The sequence below is a fragment of the Colias croceus genome, chromosome Z (genome assembly GCF_905220415.1).
Source record: "Colias croceus chromosome Z, ilColCroc2.1".
NCBI lineage: Eukaryota > Metazoa > Arthropoda > Insecta > Lepidoptera > Pieridae > Colias > Colias croceus.
This window is the reverse complement of record NC_059568.1, coordinates 13,790,307-13,809,351: the sequence shown is the minus strand read 5'-3', so window position 1 is coordinate 13,809,351 and position 19,045 is coordinate 13,790,307. Positions and strand designations below refer to the sequence as shown.

At 31.5% G+C, this 19,045-nt stretch overlaps 1 protein-coding gene across 1 annotated transcript; it reads left to right on the top strand.

The window, feature by feature from the left end:
- The first annotated feature begins 4,689 nt into the window (after positions 1-4,689).
- Positions 4,690-16,051, top strand: LOC123705448 (pyruvate dehydrogenase [acetyl-transferring]-phosphatase 1, mitochondrial). Its single transcript, XM_045654221.1, has 4 exons — positions 4,690-5,083; positions 6,910-7,048; positions 12,236-12,402; positions 12,477-16,051. Exons 1-4 carry the CDS (start codon positions 4,892-4,894, stop codon positions 13,461-13,463), a joined length of 1,485 nt encoding a protein of 494 aa, XP_045510177.1. The 5' UTR covers positions 4,690-4,891; the 3' UTR covers positions 13,464-16,051.
- Positions 16,052-19,045: the final 2,994 nt, after the last annotated feature.

Sequence of the window (19,045 nt, the reverse complement as noted above, 5' to 3'; positions counted from 1 at the left end):
ATATACATATTACTTTTATCTATGTACTTAATACATATTATTATTTACACATACCTATATTTGTATATTCATTATCATTAAGCCATGTAAAAATATGGATGTAATGATAATGCAGATCAAAACTAGAATATGCTAATATTTTTTTTTATAAAATAAAATAACAATAAAATAAAATAAAACTATGTTTATTTTCGTAAGTATTAACAGATACACAAATAATTATAAAATTGACTTTGACAGCTTGGACTTGTCGCATAGCTGCTAAGAGCAAGGTTTATTGCTCTTAGTGTCTTAGTCTCTTTTGCATCTTAGTATTGGAAACTCCTGTAATAAGTTTTCATAAAATTATATTGTAATCAAAAAACAATATTTTAGTTAGTTACCTACTTATAATATTTTTAATTTTAAGTATCAAAACGGGTAAGTCCAATTTACCAATAAAATATTCAAAATTGAAAATTGTGATGTGTTTGACCCTTCTTCATCGAATGTTTTTCTATACACATTATAAACAACACCTCTTGCTTGTGATCGCAGCGGCTTTTTCGACATCTTCGAAGATTTTTTAGACAAAATCCTAAAAATTATTCAAGAATTGCAAAGAAGACAAATAATTTGACAACCATTTTGATAGCTGTTTGCTGTTGTCAAATAAAATTGCCATATGAAAATCTTTTATTTCTTAAATATAAATATGCCATCAGATTCTGGTAGACCTATAGTAGATCTGTGGTATGAAAGATGTTTAGTTCAAGGTTTAGTTAGTAATATTCCATGACGTCATTTTTATCGTGGAAAATGACAATTTTACACATATTTTAGAAAATATTGTATTGTGGATATTATTTGGAAAAAGGTTAAAACATGAAAATATGAAAATAAATTACCAACGTTTATTGGTATTGGTAGGCACAGTATCAATTTTTTTTGTTACATTAATTGGTTTTAATTGACAGGTTTTCTTCGTGGTGTCTCCTTTATATGTAGTAATATTAGCTCAATGCTTTCATACCTATGTTTCATACCTATATTTGTATATGATAATGATATTATCATTATGCTATGTGAAAATATGGATGTAATGATAATGCAGATCAATACCCGATTTTTTTATAATTTTTTATAAAATATAACTAATGAATAAAACAAAAATAAAATAAAATCATGTTTATTTTCGTAAGTAATATCAGATCTTATCAGATACACACATTATACAATTAAATTGGACAGCTTGGACTTGACTTGTATTGGAAACTCCTGTTCAGTTCAGTTTTCATAAAATTATATTTCGACAAACAATATTATAGTTACCTACAATATTTTTAATTTAAGAATCAAAACGGGTAAGTCCAATTTAGCAATAAAATCTTCCAAGCGCTTCAAAATTGTCCCTTCTTCACCGAATATTTTTCTATACACATTGTAAACAACACCTCTTGCTTGTGATTTTCGAAGATTTTGAGGACAAAATCGTAAAAAGCGAAGAAGTTAAAATATAATTTGACACCAAATTGATAGTTGTCAAATAAAGTTGCCACATGAAAATCTTTTATTTATTTAAATATAAATATGCCATCAGATGACAAAATGCATTAATAATTCTGTGCCTCCAGTGAATAAGGGAGTAAGACGAGTTATTCCCTTTGGTTTTTATTGCACCATTGGATTCAGCTCGTCAAAATACACAACATATCAAAAGGACATATCTCTAGCTGCATCCTAACCCATTTTTTCGAATGACCCAAACGGTATAAGTAGGGTGTGATTAACGGTATAAGTTACCTTATCCATCATTTTAGGCAATCGCAAAGGAACTATTCGTCTCGAGTCAAAATAACCCACGAACACAAGGACGTATGTGTAGTTATACTTTTTGAATAAAGACATAACTCATTTTGTTCCATCCGTGCTAACACTATTTTAGTATATAAACGCATTTGTGTCATTTTTGTAACATGAGCATAAAGGAACAACTCTTAGTGTCATTGGTTCAAGTGACGAAATGAGACAGTTTCGCATTAATGCCGTGTTGCTATTGGTCTATTTGAATACTGCACGGAAACAACAGACACTATTTCTTTTTGCTTTATAATATTTTTCAATCGTTTTTTCAATAAATATGCAACAATAAATCTTTATATTTAAAAAAAAGGTATTTATCAGTCAACTTGGGATACTAATAATATTTCTATGGAAATTAACTATTTTTTGCAATAGATAAAAATACAGTTTTAATTAAAACATTAAGTGCATTTAATGATATTATACTCTTTGTTTATATAAATACAGAACGATAATTTAATTATCTAAAAAAGCCAACAAAAATGTTAAACTTCTTATAATTGGGTACTTAAGTTTTATAAAAAATAACTACTTAGTTTTTTTTAATTTAATCTAACCAATAATACTATAATTATAGACGCATAGAAAAAAAATTATAACCAGTCTTGACAATTATGAATATTGTGTTCTCTCTCATATAGCGTTTTAGCCACTGTAATTTGCCTTTTTTATAGGAAAAAATCCGCAATATCGATACTATTTTGGTCCTGCATAATCGTTAACATATTATGGATACTCTGGTACCACATATTTTGAAAAAATTGGGATATTGTCACGTAGAGTCTCTTCAAGTCGTATTTGCATCCAAGGCACCTTCAAATCTGTGCTTAATTTTTTCATAAAATCTCTGCGGCTCATTGTTTTTTCTTTATTTATCTATATTATTTTGATATTATAAGATATAGAAATTGTTAAAATTTCATATCATGCCGTAAAATATCGCCACAGACCACCTATAACTTTCCCTGTAAGGTAACTGAACATACAGGAATATGGTTTTCGAGCTTCTCTTATCTCTTTATAGTGCTTGTATCCTCAATGTATAACCACCATGACATATTCGTTTATAACCACCAGACAACATCTCAGCCACCCAATCCTCTTTCTTGGAGTCCAAATCCAGCGGAGGACAACAGTCATTTACTAAAATTGAAGGTATTTCGTCCTAGTGTTAAAGTTTTCTGGATCCTATTTTATACTCAATATATAGTATATAATACTATATCATGTAAAGCGTGACTTGGAAAAAAAAATATTCAAATAAATCACAAAATATTTTTTTTAAACAATCTTAAAAGTTACGAAAAGCCCAATTATACGTCAAAATGACGTACAACATCCTCTTTACTACAAAATGGCGGAATTTACCGGGAAGAGCCAACTATGTACTGCCATAGACCCAATAATATTCGTCCATGGTACTGCTAGGTCTCGACGGCTAATGAGTTGTTTCTGGATTTCGAAGTGATTCGATGGTAAATATAGAAAGACAAAGATATTTCGCCGCGGTGTACATCAAATTTACGTAGATTGGACTTCTAAGGTTAAATGCATAAACACCTAAATGTTGTTTTGTTTTTATTATATCTAATAACAATAAAAAATCCGTTGATTTCATTCGTTTTTCAAGCTACATGCATGGTTGTTCCACTAAAAGGCCTCAATTGAGTCATAAAGTACACAAATTTCAAGCATGATAAGTCGCATTATTTCTATAAAACCAAAACTGGCAATAATATAAGTCGTGTTATGCGACTATGAACATAGTGCATTAGGGCATAAGTCGTTATATTGCAAAGAGCAAAAAAAAATTTATGTGAATACATTGAGTTATTCCATGAAGTACTCGTTCATAAGGCCACAACTACAGAAAAACACGAAAAAAGTATATTTATGGGGTTGTTACAATATCTGTTTATATGTAAAACTAAAGTCTAACATCATATCTTACCCATACAAGCTTAAAAATTTGAAGTTACAAAGATTTAGTGTTGTTATATAGTTTTTTGTCTCTCCTGAAAAGTGCTGTTTTTGAGTTATTCCCTTATTCACTGGAGGCACAGAATTATTCTTTCAAAATCAGTCGTTTTACTCCGCGGTACCCACAGAGCAAGTAATATGGTACCTACTGCGTACTGTGCACCTGTAAAAGTAGTAACCACAGAGCAAGTAGTATAGTAGTAACTAGTAGTAAGTTAGTACCTAACTAAAAATACTAGGGATGGGCAAACGGAAAAAAATATCGATATTTATCGTATCGATATTTTTCAAAAATATCGATTTATATCACCCAAGAAATATCGATATTTCGATATATCGATATTTTTTGCCCAACTTGCATTTATTTATAAAAACTGCCTAAATTATCGAAATTTTAAAGCAAATACACATCTGACTGTTTCAACATAAGTTTTATTTATTTAAAAAAAATAAAATACAATACAATACAGTCAGTCCAGCGCAGTGATACCAACCAAACCAACAAGCAATGTCATTGCCAATTGCCATAGACAAGCAAGTCATGGAGAGTAATTTGTGTAATTTGTTCGTGTTTGAAGCAAAGAAACTAAACCCATAAAGGCTACTGCTTTTTTTATTTTTATTTTATTTTCTAAATTTAAGAAATCGGATTGGTCAAATCATGATGTGACGCATGAGCAGATAGCAGAGCTTTAAAAATATATCGATTTTGATATCTGAAAATAAATATCGAAAATTGATATATAGCGGGAAAAAATATCGCTAATTCGTAACGATATTTTTCTGAAAAAATATCGATATTTTGATATATCGATATTTTTTACCCATCCCTAAAAAAATACTTAATCTGTGAATACGGCTGAAAGTGGCTGGTGTACAAACAGATGTCAGGATTAAAAATATGACAAAGTAAATTTTATTCAGTGTATTGACTATTGACTTAAATGTCGTCTGTAATTATATAAAATTCACGTAGAACTTTATTGTTCACATAAATTAAGTGATTGCATAACATAACCTACTGTTTAAATATGAATTATTATTCAAGTATTCAAATATTTGTGTTGTTATGAATGGTTATATGAAATTGGACCGTGGCTTGCGACGAACGCTTTTTGTTACATATAATCTAAGTCATGTTAGAAATGTAAAAAGCGACCGAAGTCTCGCTTCGAAAATCCAAGTGCGTTCTTTTAGAAGTTCTCAATATGCAAGACAATCCCATAAAGATGGCATCACGTCTCTTCCTTCACCCCAAGAAGTAAGTGCGATGCTATAAATGTTTATATAATCATGTTCGTGTACATAGGCGATAAGATTTTGTACAAGCTATGCTGAATTTTTTAGTGATGAATTGCAATGCTTTAGTTAGTCTTATTAGAAACATACATTTTAGTCATAGTATGTCATTAGGTACATATAGATTATAGATTTCATTTTGTCCAACATTTGTGTTTCGAATTTTTATATTTGTTACTGAACACAAAGTTTTATGTTTTAACCATACCATGACCTAAATATAAATGGATTATGGAAATGCTTTTGCAACTGTACCGTAAAGCGAATTCATATATTATACTTATATATATATTCTTAATCTTTTCAAACTGTACAAGTATATAAAATGAGTTTGGGTAACTGGATTCCAATATTTTTATATATTTGTAATGATATCTTAATATATATAAATCTCGTGTCACAATGTTTTTCCTCAATGGACTCCTAAACCACTTAACCGATTATAATAAAATTCGCACACCACATGCAGTTCGATCCAACTTGAGAGATAGGATAGTTTAAATCTCTAATCGTTTTAGAGAAAGCGGGCGAAGCCGCGGGCGGTAAGCTAGTATAATATAAACATAAACACTTAGTACTAGATCCCACAAGAGGATTAGTGTGTTCATAGTTTTTTTGATGAAAGCAATATTTAATGTATGGCTGCAAGAATGTTTAATTGAATTTTTTCTAAACGAAAAAAAAAAAATGCATTTTGCCCCCTACCATTGCATATTTTGAAATGCGAGTGTGTGGTTAATTCAATCCCACTCTCACTCAATAAATGTACAGTGTAAACTCTATATAACGACACCGAAGGGACTGTGCATTTTATGGCGTTATTTAGAGTTGTCGTTTTAATGGAGAGAAGAAAAATCAGAATTAGAAAAAGAGAAAATTTATTTCAGACTAGTGTTAGTAGTTATGCCAACGTTTGCCAACATCACTTATCTTCTCGCCCGTTTCTATTGCGCATATCAATAAAACTTTTTCGTCAATACACAATGATTTTCTTTTACTAGCCATGTTTACAGTTTGAAAGTTTGTGAGCAACTAAGAATATTATAACATATAGATAATCCATGACTTATACTTATTAGTCATGGTCAAAAACAGTCTACACGTGCAAGCAATCCCAATTTGTAAACAAAAGAACGAATTTCTTAGAAAGTTCGGTATGCATGACGTCGAGTTTATTACTTAATTGTTGTCGTTATTGAGAGTGGGTGTGATGCTATGTAGAGTGTATCATTGTATGGTAGATAAGCTAAACCAACCAAAGGCAATTGATTTTGACACTTTAGAGAGTTTGTCGTTAAATCGAGTGTCGTTATATAGAGTTTACACTGTATATGTTTTTGCCTGGTCTTCAGTGGTTTTGATTTAAAAAAAATATGATACCATACCAGAGACAAGAGCTTAAAATGATAATTGCTATGAATTTTTCACATTGAAGAATGGATACAATAACAGATTTTTGCCAGTGCTCTTTTTATCAAAATTGAAATATATATTTTTATAAGTTTATCTGTATTGATTCAATGCTGTCTGTGTCTATGCGAATTAAACATTTTATTCATGTTTAGGCTGTATAATAAAAAACATGCAAAAAAAAAAAATATGAAAAGAAAAAGATTCAAAATTCATAATTCATTTATTCATTGAACACAATACATTAGATGTTAACTTAGGTCTTAGAGAAACAAATACTTGCTTATTTTTCTCAAAAAAAGTTATGTATTAAAGGAAAGGTCTACAACATCCGATATAAAAAGTACACATGTATAATTAACTACTATATTGTTACAGGTTACAATTACTCTGCGTAAAAATGAATTCAATAAGGAGTTCACATATGGTGCCATAAAGTCCTATGATTCTAACCAACTAGCTTCCAACGATCCCATAGAAGACACGAGAAGTGAGGCGCAGTGTAAGATGACACCAGGTATGTGAAAATAACATTATTTGTTTATGGTATGTGTAATGTATCTTCATGGGCACAACATTCATTTTTGTAAACACTTAGGTGCAATTTTATTTTGGTTAAAGGTAACGTATTTATACTAGATTCTTGGTACAATACTTAGTTAATAATCAACTAAAAATGTTAATGGACAATAAAAAAATCTATTGAAATATAAGTTATTTTACTTGGTAGAGTTTCTTTAAAATAAACATAGACTGCTTGGAATGTTGTTTAATTTATTGTTAGTTATTAAAACTTAAAACCAAATGGTAGATAACATTATAAGTAGATGTATCTCAACAGCCTTAAATATTAGATGCATTAAAATAATAATTACTGATCCATATAAATTTATATAAATTCATAAAGAATAGAAAAAATTTGATCATGAGGTGGGACTCGAACCCGCATCCTTACTCGCCAACCCGGATGCCTGACCAATTCAGCCACTAGTGACCCGCCAGAGCGATCTAATTTATTCTATTCTTTCAGTTTTATGTGTCTAGGGACACAACTGATCCATGTTTTAGTATTTTCATTATTTATTTTCTAACAATCTTTTTACACTTATAGTTCCACAATTATAACAAAAAAAAAAGAAGATATCAGCTTAATTACTTGTTTTTCCTTCATTATAAATTGTAGAAGATTTTTTTATATATGACTAGCTTTCCACCCGCGGCACCGCCCTCGCAGTCAAAGAAAAACCCGCATAGTTCCAGTTCCCGTGGTATTTTCGGAATAAAACTTATCCCATGTTCCGGGGTAAAAAGTAGCCTATGTCCTTTCTCGGGTATCAAAATAACTCAATACCAAACATGCAAATTGGTTCAGGAGTTAAGGCGTGATTGACACAGACAGACATACAGAGTTACTTTCGCATTTATAATATTAGTATGGATTACAAAATGGTTAAGATGTTTAAAAAGGATACTTCAGCAATTCTCTAATGCTTTCACAGACTTTAGAACCATTAACACAATTAATGGTATATTTCATTTTACTGTATATTAAATGCTACAGTAACTAAAAATTGCACTGCTCTATAAAGGAAGTCATCATGTCTTATTATATTTTACACCATAGGTCAACTTATTTTAGAAGGTAAGTGTTGTTAGATTTTTGTATTAAAATCTAGTCACATTTCTGTTATGTTATAAATACATATACAGTGGTGGTCACATAATTAAAGACACCCTCTAATTGACCATAAAATATTTACATTAGGAAGTACAATTATCTGAAAAAGGTATTTAATCTAGTATTATTTTTATTAAACCATACAAGACAATATGTTCTTTAAAATGAGGGACAACAAATAGTTATATTCCTTGTAAGTTTCGACACTTGGTCTCTGTGGGAATGTAACACAAACTTTGTTAACGTACGTATAGCTGGCCACTTAATTAAAGACAACAAGAAATGAGTTATAATTTTTTATAAATAAAAAGAAACAGCATTGTGCTTTACTTCCTTTTGTCGCGTAATTTCATAGATCGTTGACACTATAATTTTTTTGGTTATTTTTAACTTTTAAAATTAAAATTCATACGTTTAATAGTTTTAATATCAATTACTATGGTTAAAAACAAGAGTTGAGACTCCTCCGCAAGAAAAACTATTTCCAACTTCCATGATAATTTAAACTGTTTCAAGGATATGGTTATGAATGCTATAAAATATGTCAAGATGTTCCACACGACCGAAAACGTACTCAGAAAAGCAAAACCAAGTGAAACTACTCGGCCGAAAGATTCAAAAATGGTGTTGTTGGCTAAAAAGATCCATTTAAAGGGTCAGAACTGATACAGTTCAGAGTTGTATGGTGCAGCAGGCTTGAAGGGGGGGCTGCAAGCCCAATTAGACGGAGACTGTGTGAGGAAAACTTGCACTGAAGAGTATCCCGGAAAGTACCACTTTTGAAAAAACAAAATGTGAAGGCAAGATTTCACTTTGCTACAAAATACGAACACTGGATTGAACGAGAATGGAAACATGTGCTGTTTCTGCATGAAACTAAGATTAATATGATTAATTCTGTCAGAAAACAATATGTAAGACGCCATCTCAATAAGGAAATGGATCCAAGATACTCTAAAAAGTAGTTATACAGGGGGGTGGAAATATCATAGTGTGGCGCTGTTTTTCTGGAGTTGGTGTTGGACCTGTCCAAAAGACAGAAGGCAACATGGATAAATTCCAGTACAAGTGTATTTTAGAGCAATCCATGCTGCCCTATGCAAAGGAAAATTTACCTGTTGTTTGGACTTTTCAACACGATAATGATCCCAAGCACACAGCAAAAGTAGTGAAGTGCTTGTTATCTGTAACTGTTTTGGATTGGCCCCCTCACAGTCCGGATTCAAATCCGATCGAAAACTTATAAAATCAAGAAAGAAAGAAGTCGCGGCAACGCGATCATCAAACGTCGACTAACTTTGCAAAACATTTTCGAAGAATGGAACCAATTTAGTGATGCAACTTGAACAAAATTAGTTGCTTCCATGCCCTAGAGATGTAAACCGTCATTACTGCCAAAGGACATGCAACCAAATATTGAAAAGTGTACAAATGTTTTGTAAAAACGTCAGGTATTTTGTGTTGTAAAAATAATCTCATTAAAATAATATTTTTTTTATATTTCTTATAAGCGAGTCTAATGTCTTTAATTATATGGCCAGACCTTTGCTAGGTTAAAACTGCTAGTAGTAAGGATGAACCGAATAAAATTTAACAAACCGACAAGTTTTGTAGATAAAATTTAATTTAGCATTAGACAACACATACCTGAATATTTTAAAATTATTTAACAAGTTCCAATGGTAGTGTAAAAAAAATGTTGAGAGAAGTGTTTTGGGTAGTATAAAATGTTTTTAGTGTCTTTAATTATGTGACCACCACTGTATATAAAGTTGACACTATTGCATGATTAATAGCGTAAACTTATTTATTCAATTATTATTAAACCAGCCTAATTTATATAACCCATACACTGTATGTATGTATAGTACACAGGGTGTAGGGTGGTATGGTGGTAAATTATTGATATCGAAAGTACTTTACCTAATGAGTAAAATGGCAATAATCACTTTTTAAAAATATAACGGTAAATATCCAAAAAAATAATATTAACACTCTGATACCTACATTCAATATGAAAGTTTTAAGTTCTTTTTTTTACTTCGCAAATTCTATGGAAAGTTCATTTAGAATCTATATTATATAGAGCTCGTCATTGTATTGCACCATGTTGACGTCACTTCGAACATCTGCTTTGGGTACAAAATGTATGGGAAATAAAATGTGTGGCAGTTTTAAGATAATCGCCTGTGCAAACTTAACGATTACACCATATGTCTTAAGAGATAGAAGCGGAATAAAACGCGTCCCGTTTGAAGTCAGCATTTAAAATGTATATTCTGCATTTTAAATGCGGCGCGGCGTTAACTGCTAGTTAGTTCGCATATACCGCTGCTACGTCAGTTTTTAAATACACAATATGTTTTCTAAGTACATATACATTGAATCAGAATACTAGGAAAATTTTATGAAAATATAATTAAATTTCTATAAGTAACTAGATTTCCGCCCGCGGCTTCGCCCGCGTTTGCAAAGGAAAACCCGAATAGTTCCCGTTCCCGAGGGATTTCCGGGATAAAAACTATCCTATGTGTTAATACAAGTTACCGTCTATATGTGTGCTAAATTTCATTGTAATCGGTTCAGTAGTTTTTACGTGAAAGAGTAACAAACATCTCTACATCCATACTAGATAGGGAGGCGAGGTAGCTAAATGGCGTAATTAAACGGCGCCGACGTCGAGACTTATCAAAATCGATAGATAAAATAATTTCGAAAAGAAAAGCTTCTATGGTAAAAACCATTTTAGCGGTGGGTTTGGCGTGTACGGATTTTCAAAAATGTAAAAAAAAATAGTTACTTGGGCATTCTCGAGCGCGTCAGATATTCATACTACGTATGCCCCAAGTGCCTCTGATAACAACGGTATACTAATCTGCCGGTTTGCGTGGTGGGGCTAGGTATATTAATTCGTCAAAAATGCACAAAAAAAAAAATTACTCGAGCGCGTCAGATTTTCGGAAGGGGTGTTAAGTAGGCCCCAAGGAAGCTCCCCTTAAAAAAACTGACGATTTCGGCGTGACGATAAGTTACGATGAATTTTTGAAAATGCAGAAAAAAAAGTCCTTTTGAAATACTCGAGCGCGTCAGATTTTCATAGGGGAGGTTTATCTCGGTATCCTGAAAGCATATTTTCTTAATCTGACAAAAATGTTGGTGGGTTCTCTTAATCTGACCGAAAAAGGTTTGAGAGTTTCTTTTTTTTAATCATCGTTATTTCATATCAATTTTTCTTAACACCCTCAGTTTTCGAGATATACTCAAAAAACCGGGAGTTTGAGTTTTTATGATGCTTCAAGTCAAAAAGTTTTAACTTTGGACAAAAATGTAAAGAGACCTTTTTTGTGTAAAATAAAATTACCTTTTTTGTTTATTCAAACTTTTTTTTTTTGTAAAATGTATCGTTCGCGACTTATATACTGCAACGCGTTTTTCGGAAGACGAAATGGCTCCTCCAGACTTCCGGTCACGCGGAAACCGGCAGATTTTGTATTTTTAGATTATATTCTTCAAAATAAAAATAAAAACAATCGCGCTCGAGAATGCCGGATTAACGTTTTTTTTTTACAAGTTCGCGACCCTATAACTTGGCGGCGTCAAGGACTTATCGTCAGATTAGTTAAATTTAGTCTTAAAACACTAAAATCAACCCCCAATATCTTAATCTGACGCGCTCGAGTATTTCAGACTATCGATTTTTTTTTACTAATCTGATCGTCTATCTTGGGCGCGCGTCACTACTTAAAGAGCTAAATAGTTAACAAGGTTGTTCTATTAGGTCTAAGGTATCTCGCATATCTTAAACTGCCACGCTCGAGTATTGCAGAAAATTCCCCTCTTCGCCTCCCTATCTATACATCCATACATCCATACTTACAAACTTTCGCCTTTATAATATTATATATTAGATATTAGATTAGATTACTTTATTTTCCAAAGGATTAATATTATTCTGACTTCTAATATCCAATTAACAATAAAATAATTTTAAGTATAATTTTCATATTTTTTATGTGATTTTTACAGGTTACTTAATGGGAGTGTTTGATGGCCATGGTGGTCCTGCGTGTGCTCAAGTTCTATCAAAGCGGATGATGAAATATATCGCCGCTAGTCTACTGCCATCCAATCTTTTAGAAAATGTGAAAAACCAAGAAGAAACAGATAATTTAATAGAAACATTTAATGATAAGGTGAGAAAAAACTTGTCAAATGATATTACAGAGATGAAAAGTTTAAAATTAAATGTGTCATATTATATTTGCAGGCGGATATAGTGCAGGACCTAAAAAATATATACGATACCAGTTTCCGTCACTTTCTATCGGAACTGTCGCAATTTCACAAACAAGAAGTAGACGTAAAATCTGCACTAGAGAAAAGTATACTTCAATTGGATGATGATCTGTCAAGAGAAGTTTTAGAACCGTTTGCCGCTGATGGAACGCTAAATCACAAGACCCTATCGGTCGCTTTATCCGGAGCCGTCGCGTGCATAGCGTATATCGACGGACCCCATTTGTACGTCGCGAACGTCGGTGATTGCAATGCCGTTTTAGGGACGATGACCGAAGAGAACGAATGGATTTCAAAGAAAATTACCAAAGAACATAACTCGGAAAACTTTGACGAACTGAAACGGATATGGAATGAGCATCCGGATAGTGAAAGAAAAACTGTGATAAGAAGGGACAGACTTCTGGGAGAGTTAGCGCCGTTGCGTAGTATGGGCGACTTCAGATATAAATGGCCGGCCGAAATTCTATCAAAAGTTGCCGTTCCACTGATCGGGCAAAGAGCGATACCGGCTAATTACCACACCCCGCCGTACCTGTCCGCCAAACCCGATATTTATTATCACAGACTAACTCCAAAGGACAAATTTTTAATAATCGCTTCGGATGGCCTTTGGGATATGATGACGCCGCTACAATCTGTGAAGTTAGTCGGGGAGCACATGAAAGGCAAAGTGTTCTTCAATCCTCTGAAGTTGCCCAGGAAGAATATACAGCTGGGCGATATCAATGAATTGTTATCGCACAGGAAGGAAAGTTTAAAGAGCAAACCAAAGGATAGGAATGCGGCCACGCATCTCATAAGACATGCGATTGGTGGAACAGAATATGGTGTCGATCATTCTAGACTCGCCCATTTGCTCAGTCTGTCCCCGGACGTAAGTAGAATGTTTAGAGACGACATCACTGTAACTGTAATATATTTCGACTCTGAGTACTTAAGACAATGTCCGGCATAATTATTGTGATGGGTATTCAATTTGGTGCCTTTTATTATGATTATGCTTTTGTTTTCAATTTATAATTTAATTGATGAATGTTCCTAGTTTTGTGTGTAATTGTGTGGTTTGATTGAGAATGTGAATGTAAAATGACGTATTTAATATGTTTGAACATTATGCGTAATTATTGTGATGATGTTTAAATTTCCGTAATGTGAGATTAAATTGATTGCTTTAATAGTTTATTTCAATTAGATTTGTTTTAATAACAATTATTTGAATATTTGACATTGATACAAAATAAATAATTATTCGTATTGTTTTATTTTATTTATGACATTGTTTTGTATAATATTTTTAATTATCTATAATAGATTATAAAAAAAATAATCATTTATTTGTTTCATAGCACACTAGTTCTCACATAGTCACACTAGGATCCCCTGTTTTGTGGGAAACTAGTTTCATCAAAAAACAAAAGTAAGATTTTTAACAACTCCAGTGTATGTGCGATTGAGTGTGCGTGTGTGTGTTATATTTTTAATCTTGTTATTAATTTCATAAAGTTTTAATTGAAGGATTTATTTTATTTGTTTAATAAAGGATTGAAACACTCAATCGTGTTGAGTTGTTTGCACAATTAAATTATAAAATATTTTATTACTTATGTATCAATGTTTTCAAGTAACCATACTACAAATTACATATACGTAATATTAATGATTAATGCCGTGTTTAAAATAAACGGTTAACGCTTTGGTGTATTGTACAAAATTTAGTCGTATTAGGCTAAGGCTAATCGAGAAAAATAAGATAATATGTGTAATACAGAAATCGAGCATTGTAAAATAAGTCAATTATGATTTATTACTTGGTACAAATATTGGCTAACAATTTGATAAGTCTTTAAAGGTGTAGATGGCATTTTTGTGCCTTTTATATAGGTCTATCTACGCGTGGACCAATGGCGGAGCGTAGAATAAGCGTAACAATAAATCCTGCTCGCCCATTGGCTGGATAAATTTATATATGTGTAGTTTATTCGCTATTAAGATATTTGTCCTCAATAGAAGCTAACTTTATTGACCCTTTTGTTTGATGAATATTTCAATTTATATTTTAAAAGTTTTTTTTAACCGACTTTGCAAAATTATAACTTTGTATCACTTTTTTGTGTGTAAAATGAATGTCATTTAGCTGGAACTATTGTGGCATGTTTAAATTCAAAATGGAATCTTGTTTACTTCAAGAGAATTAGAACACAATATAGGATGCTATAGTGTGGAGTGTGGACATGTTGAGTCATCCATTATCACCTCATACTGAATATCATATACTTGTTTTACAACCGGTTCATTTAGATCTTCAAAGTCATTTGTGTTATTTTTGTTTATTTAATTGTTAGCACTAAAAGCTTAGCAAGATTGCTATTTATAAGGATGATTATGTATTTCATAAGGAGGAGGTTTTGGCATTTATACACTGCGTTAGCATCGCCATTTTGGTTAAAAATTCTCTGCCAGAATCGTATGCTATCCTGTACATATTATAAGTCATATATTCGATTGTATCTTTAATCCCTCAGCCCCCGGAATCACAGACACAATAGAAAATCTATTGTGTCGTGGTCTCATTGGGCCGCTCGGTGGTTAACCTTACATTTAAAATTTAAAAGCTTATTAAAGGGTTAGAATTTACTATAATAGAGTTATCCGTGCATAATCGGATTTTAGATGAGTATCAACGTGAATATTGGTGTCTATTTGCTTTTTCTTTGAGTCCAAAGTACATGTTAGTGTTTAATAAACATGTATAACGTAATTATAGCTGTCTTTATTGATTAATGCGTAGTAAGTCGACCTTACTACAAACTCACTATTCATATTTGTGTACCTTATAACATCGATCTGACTGAAAGAGATATATTATGTATTTTAGAAACCACTGTATGTTTCCAGACGGTAGTGCAGCATGACCTGTGCTATGTGTTCGTGTGATGTATTACGCATGAGTGATCTTTAAATAAATGATTTGATTTTGGCCACTCATGCATCATGATAATTCACGTAAACGCATGACATGCTTGCATTACCGTCTAGGTACTTTATATTACTATATACGTGCCTGATGTCAATCAAAATAACAATAATTAACTAGTACCTACTGTATAAGGTTCGTACAATAGGCAAAATGTCTCGCTCAAATATTCTAAATATTATTATAGCATTACAAGGAAGTTTATCTGGAATTCTGTACGTTATTTAGTACATAACCATTTTGGCTATATATATATTCCAATGTTTTCGAATCCAAATGCTTTAAATTTCATTAAAATAAGCGTATTTAGATTAACATCGATGAATGTGTGTATGTACATTTTAATATACGTCCATAATGCATATTAGTATTGTATATAACTAATATAACGGATCATAAGGACTATAGATTATAACTAGACTGTGAGAATACGAATTTCTTATTCCAAACAGCAGCTTCTATGGAACATATTTTTGCTTTATGCAAGTCACGTTTGGATTTTTGGACACCCAGTAGTTTTTAATCCGACTATGTGTGTAATATAAATTTCTATATGTACTTTACTTGGACGTATAACTATAATTATAATAATTATAATCATTTTTCTAGTGTTTACTGTACAATGTATTAGTGTGCTATGTGGCCCTGTAAAGGGTGTGATCGTCAAAGAGGATGGTACTACATTGTATTTTATATGAGTATTTGGAGATAATACGTCTATTTCCACTAACAATTCACAGTAAACTTGTTCGAGTAATATTATGGGGTAAATCTAACAATTCACAGTAAACTTGTTCGAGTAATAAAACATTATACGTAGTATTAAAACGGAAAGTTGATAACATTGTTCCTGCAAGGTATAAATCTATATTCTTGTGACCGTGAACGTTGTTAATAAAATTCTGTTTCTGATTTAGTTATGATTTGTATCGGTATCCTAAGTATATATTTATAGCAATATAAAATTTTCAGACGGACGTAAATTGTAAATTTAATATATTGTGTAATTTATGCACGTATCTTTCTAACAAAATCAGGTAATCCGTAATAACATCAAATAGATTCATTTTTTTTAATTTCACTAGGTAGGTATATACAGGAAACGTGCTGATAAATGTATTTCTACCCTCTTTAATTGAAATTTGTGTATTTACTGGATATTTCTTATATTTTATGATTGTATTGTGGCTATTAAAATTTGAGAAACTCTGGAGAGTTATAAGCTGAAATATTAAGAATTATTGTTTTTAAGTTTATTTCTTACTGACCGTTCATTTAGTTATTAATTTTTGTTGCCTCGTATGGTTGTACCAAAATGAAACATGCGTGTGTAATAATATCAATGTGTTAATCCCATTTATAAATTAATAAATAAATTAACCTACCTCAATTGTTGTTTGGTTGATGATAACCCTAAATTCCTGTTAACTCCTGTATTTTTTTTTTATTGTGACTACTGATAAGTATTTTGTATCATAGCGTTTACAAAAATGTTAATGATAATAGGCCCTAAATTGGACCCTTGCGGAACTCCAAAGGTTATAGGGTATTTCATTGATTTAAATCCATTAAGAACTACATAGAATAAGCCGCCTTGTATGAATGATTTGATCCATTGTAAATGTGGACCAGTTAAATTATGTATCTCACATTTTGAAGCAAGTATGATGCGGTACCTTGTCAAAGGCTTTGATAAAATCTGTGTTGTACTTGTTTTCCCTTATTTAATGCCTGTGCAATATTATCGTAGTTGATCTCACTTTAACGAATCTGTGTTGGTAACTGGATACATAAAGTTAAAAATATTCCTGCAACTTACGTCTTACGAATGACTCTAGACTTTTACCCGATAATTGGTCTATAGTTTTCTGTTTTTGATTAATCATGATTTTTTTTAAATGATTTTTCATAGAAAGATGAATGAATTTATGTTATTCTTAAAAAGTAGATGGGGAATAAGAGACGGATGGGGCAAATAAAACACCGATTCCATATCAACTTGTTTATTAATAATAATTTATATTAAAAGTGAATATTATATTAAGTAGTAAGTAAAGTAGGCGAGTAATTAACACTATATACACACAGAGAGTTACTAAGTATTCAAAATTTCCTAAAGAATAACTAATAGCAGCGAACTGAACTCATTACACATTATTTTAACACTAACCTTAAATTAAATTTCCTTACAAATTAGCTTTCATAAAAATAATTGCGCAGTGAGTAAAACGATCGGATTCAACAAGTTATTATTAAATAATAATTTAATTAAATGCCTGTGCAATATTATCGTAGTTGATCTCACTTTAACGAATCTGTGTTGGTAACTGGATACATAAAGTTAAAAATATTCCTGCAACTTACGTCTTACGAATGACTCTAGACTTTTACCCGATAATTGGTCTATAGTTTTCTGTTTTTGATTAATCATGATTTTTTTTAAATGATTTTTCATAGAAAGATGAATGAATTTATGTTATTCTTAAAAAGTAGATGGGGAATAAGAGACGGATGGGGCAAATAAAACACCGATTCCATATCAACTTGTTTATTAATAATAATTTATATTAAAAGTGAATATTATATTAAGTAGTAAGTAAAGTAGGCGAGTAATTAACACTATATACACACAGAGAGTTACTAAGTATTCAAAATTTCCTAAAGAATAACTAATAGCAGCGAACTGAACTCATTACACATTATTTTAACACTAACCTTAAATTAAATTTCCTTACAAATTAGCTTTCATAAAAATAATTGCGCAGTGAGTAAAACGATCGGATTCAACAAGTTATTATTAAATAATAATTTAATTAAAAGTATTCTTCATGAAAGTAATATTATTGTATCATATTATGTGATATTATGTTATGAATTTAGGAAAATTATTCGCATTTGAATAAAGAAAAACCGTCTTTAATTAGAAAAACAATGAATTTAGGGCCGATTTTTCAATGCCCAGATAAACAGTCTAATAACTACCCCTCGAATAGATTTATTCAATTGCTTATCTAACTCATAACGGCTCGCCTATTTTTCAATCGTGATTTATTTGATGAATAACTATCTGACCAAATATTTCCATATTGGCAGCTCTGCTCTTGGAGTGGCGAAACAAACATATTAAATTAGTCAGGTTAGAGCGGGATAGAGTCAACTTGCAATATGTCAACAACCGTCATTATGACTCACGTCAGGAGTGCATTTTAAGTTTATCTTGTGTTCTATGATTGTTGATTATTGTTTTGATTCGAGTAAAGAGTTTTGATTAAATTTGTGTTAAAATTTATATATTTTACGATGGAAACGACATAAAGGCAGCGTCCGGCAAATTTTCAATGGCATGATCATCAGTAGGTACTATCAAAAACGTCAATTTCAATATGATTTTAATTGATAATTATTTTATAGAAAGAGGCTTTATTGTAAAAATTCTACGCTCTATGTTATTACATACGAAAATATCCCAAATTTGACGCGTCAGTTGTCAACTCAAACGTCTAATCGTCGAATAGCACGCTATCTGGCCGTTGGAGCAGCAGATAGATTTATTCCTCAAATAA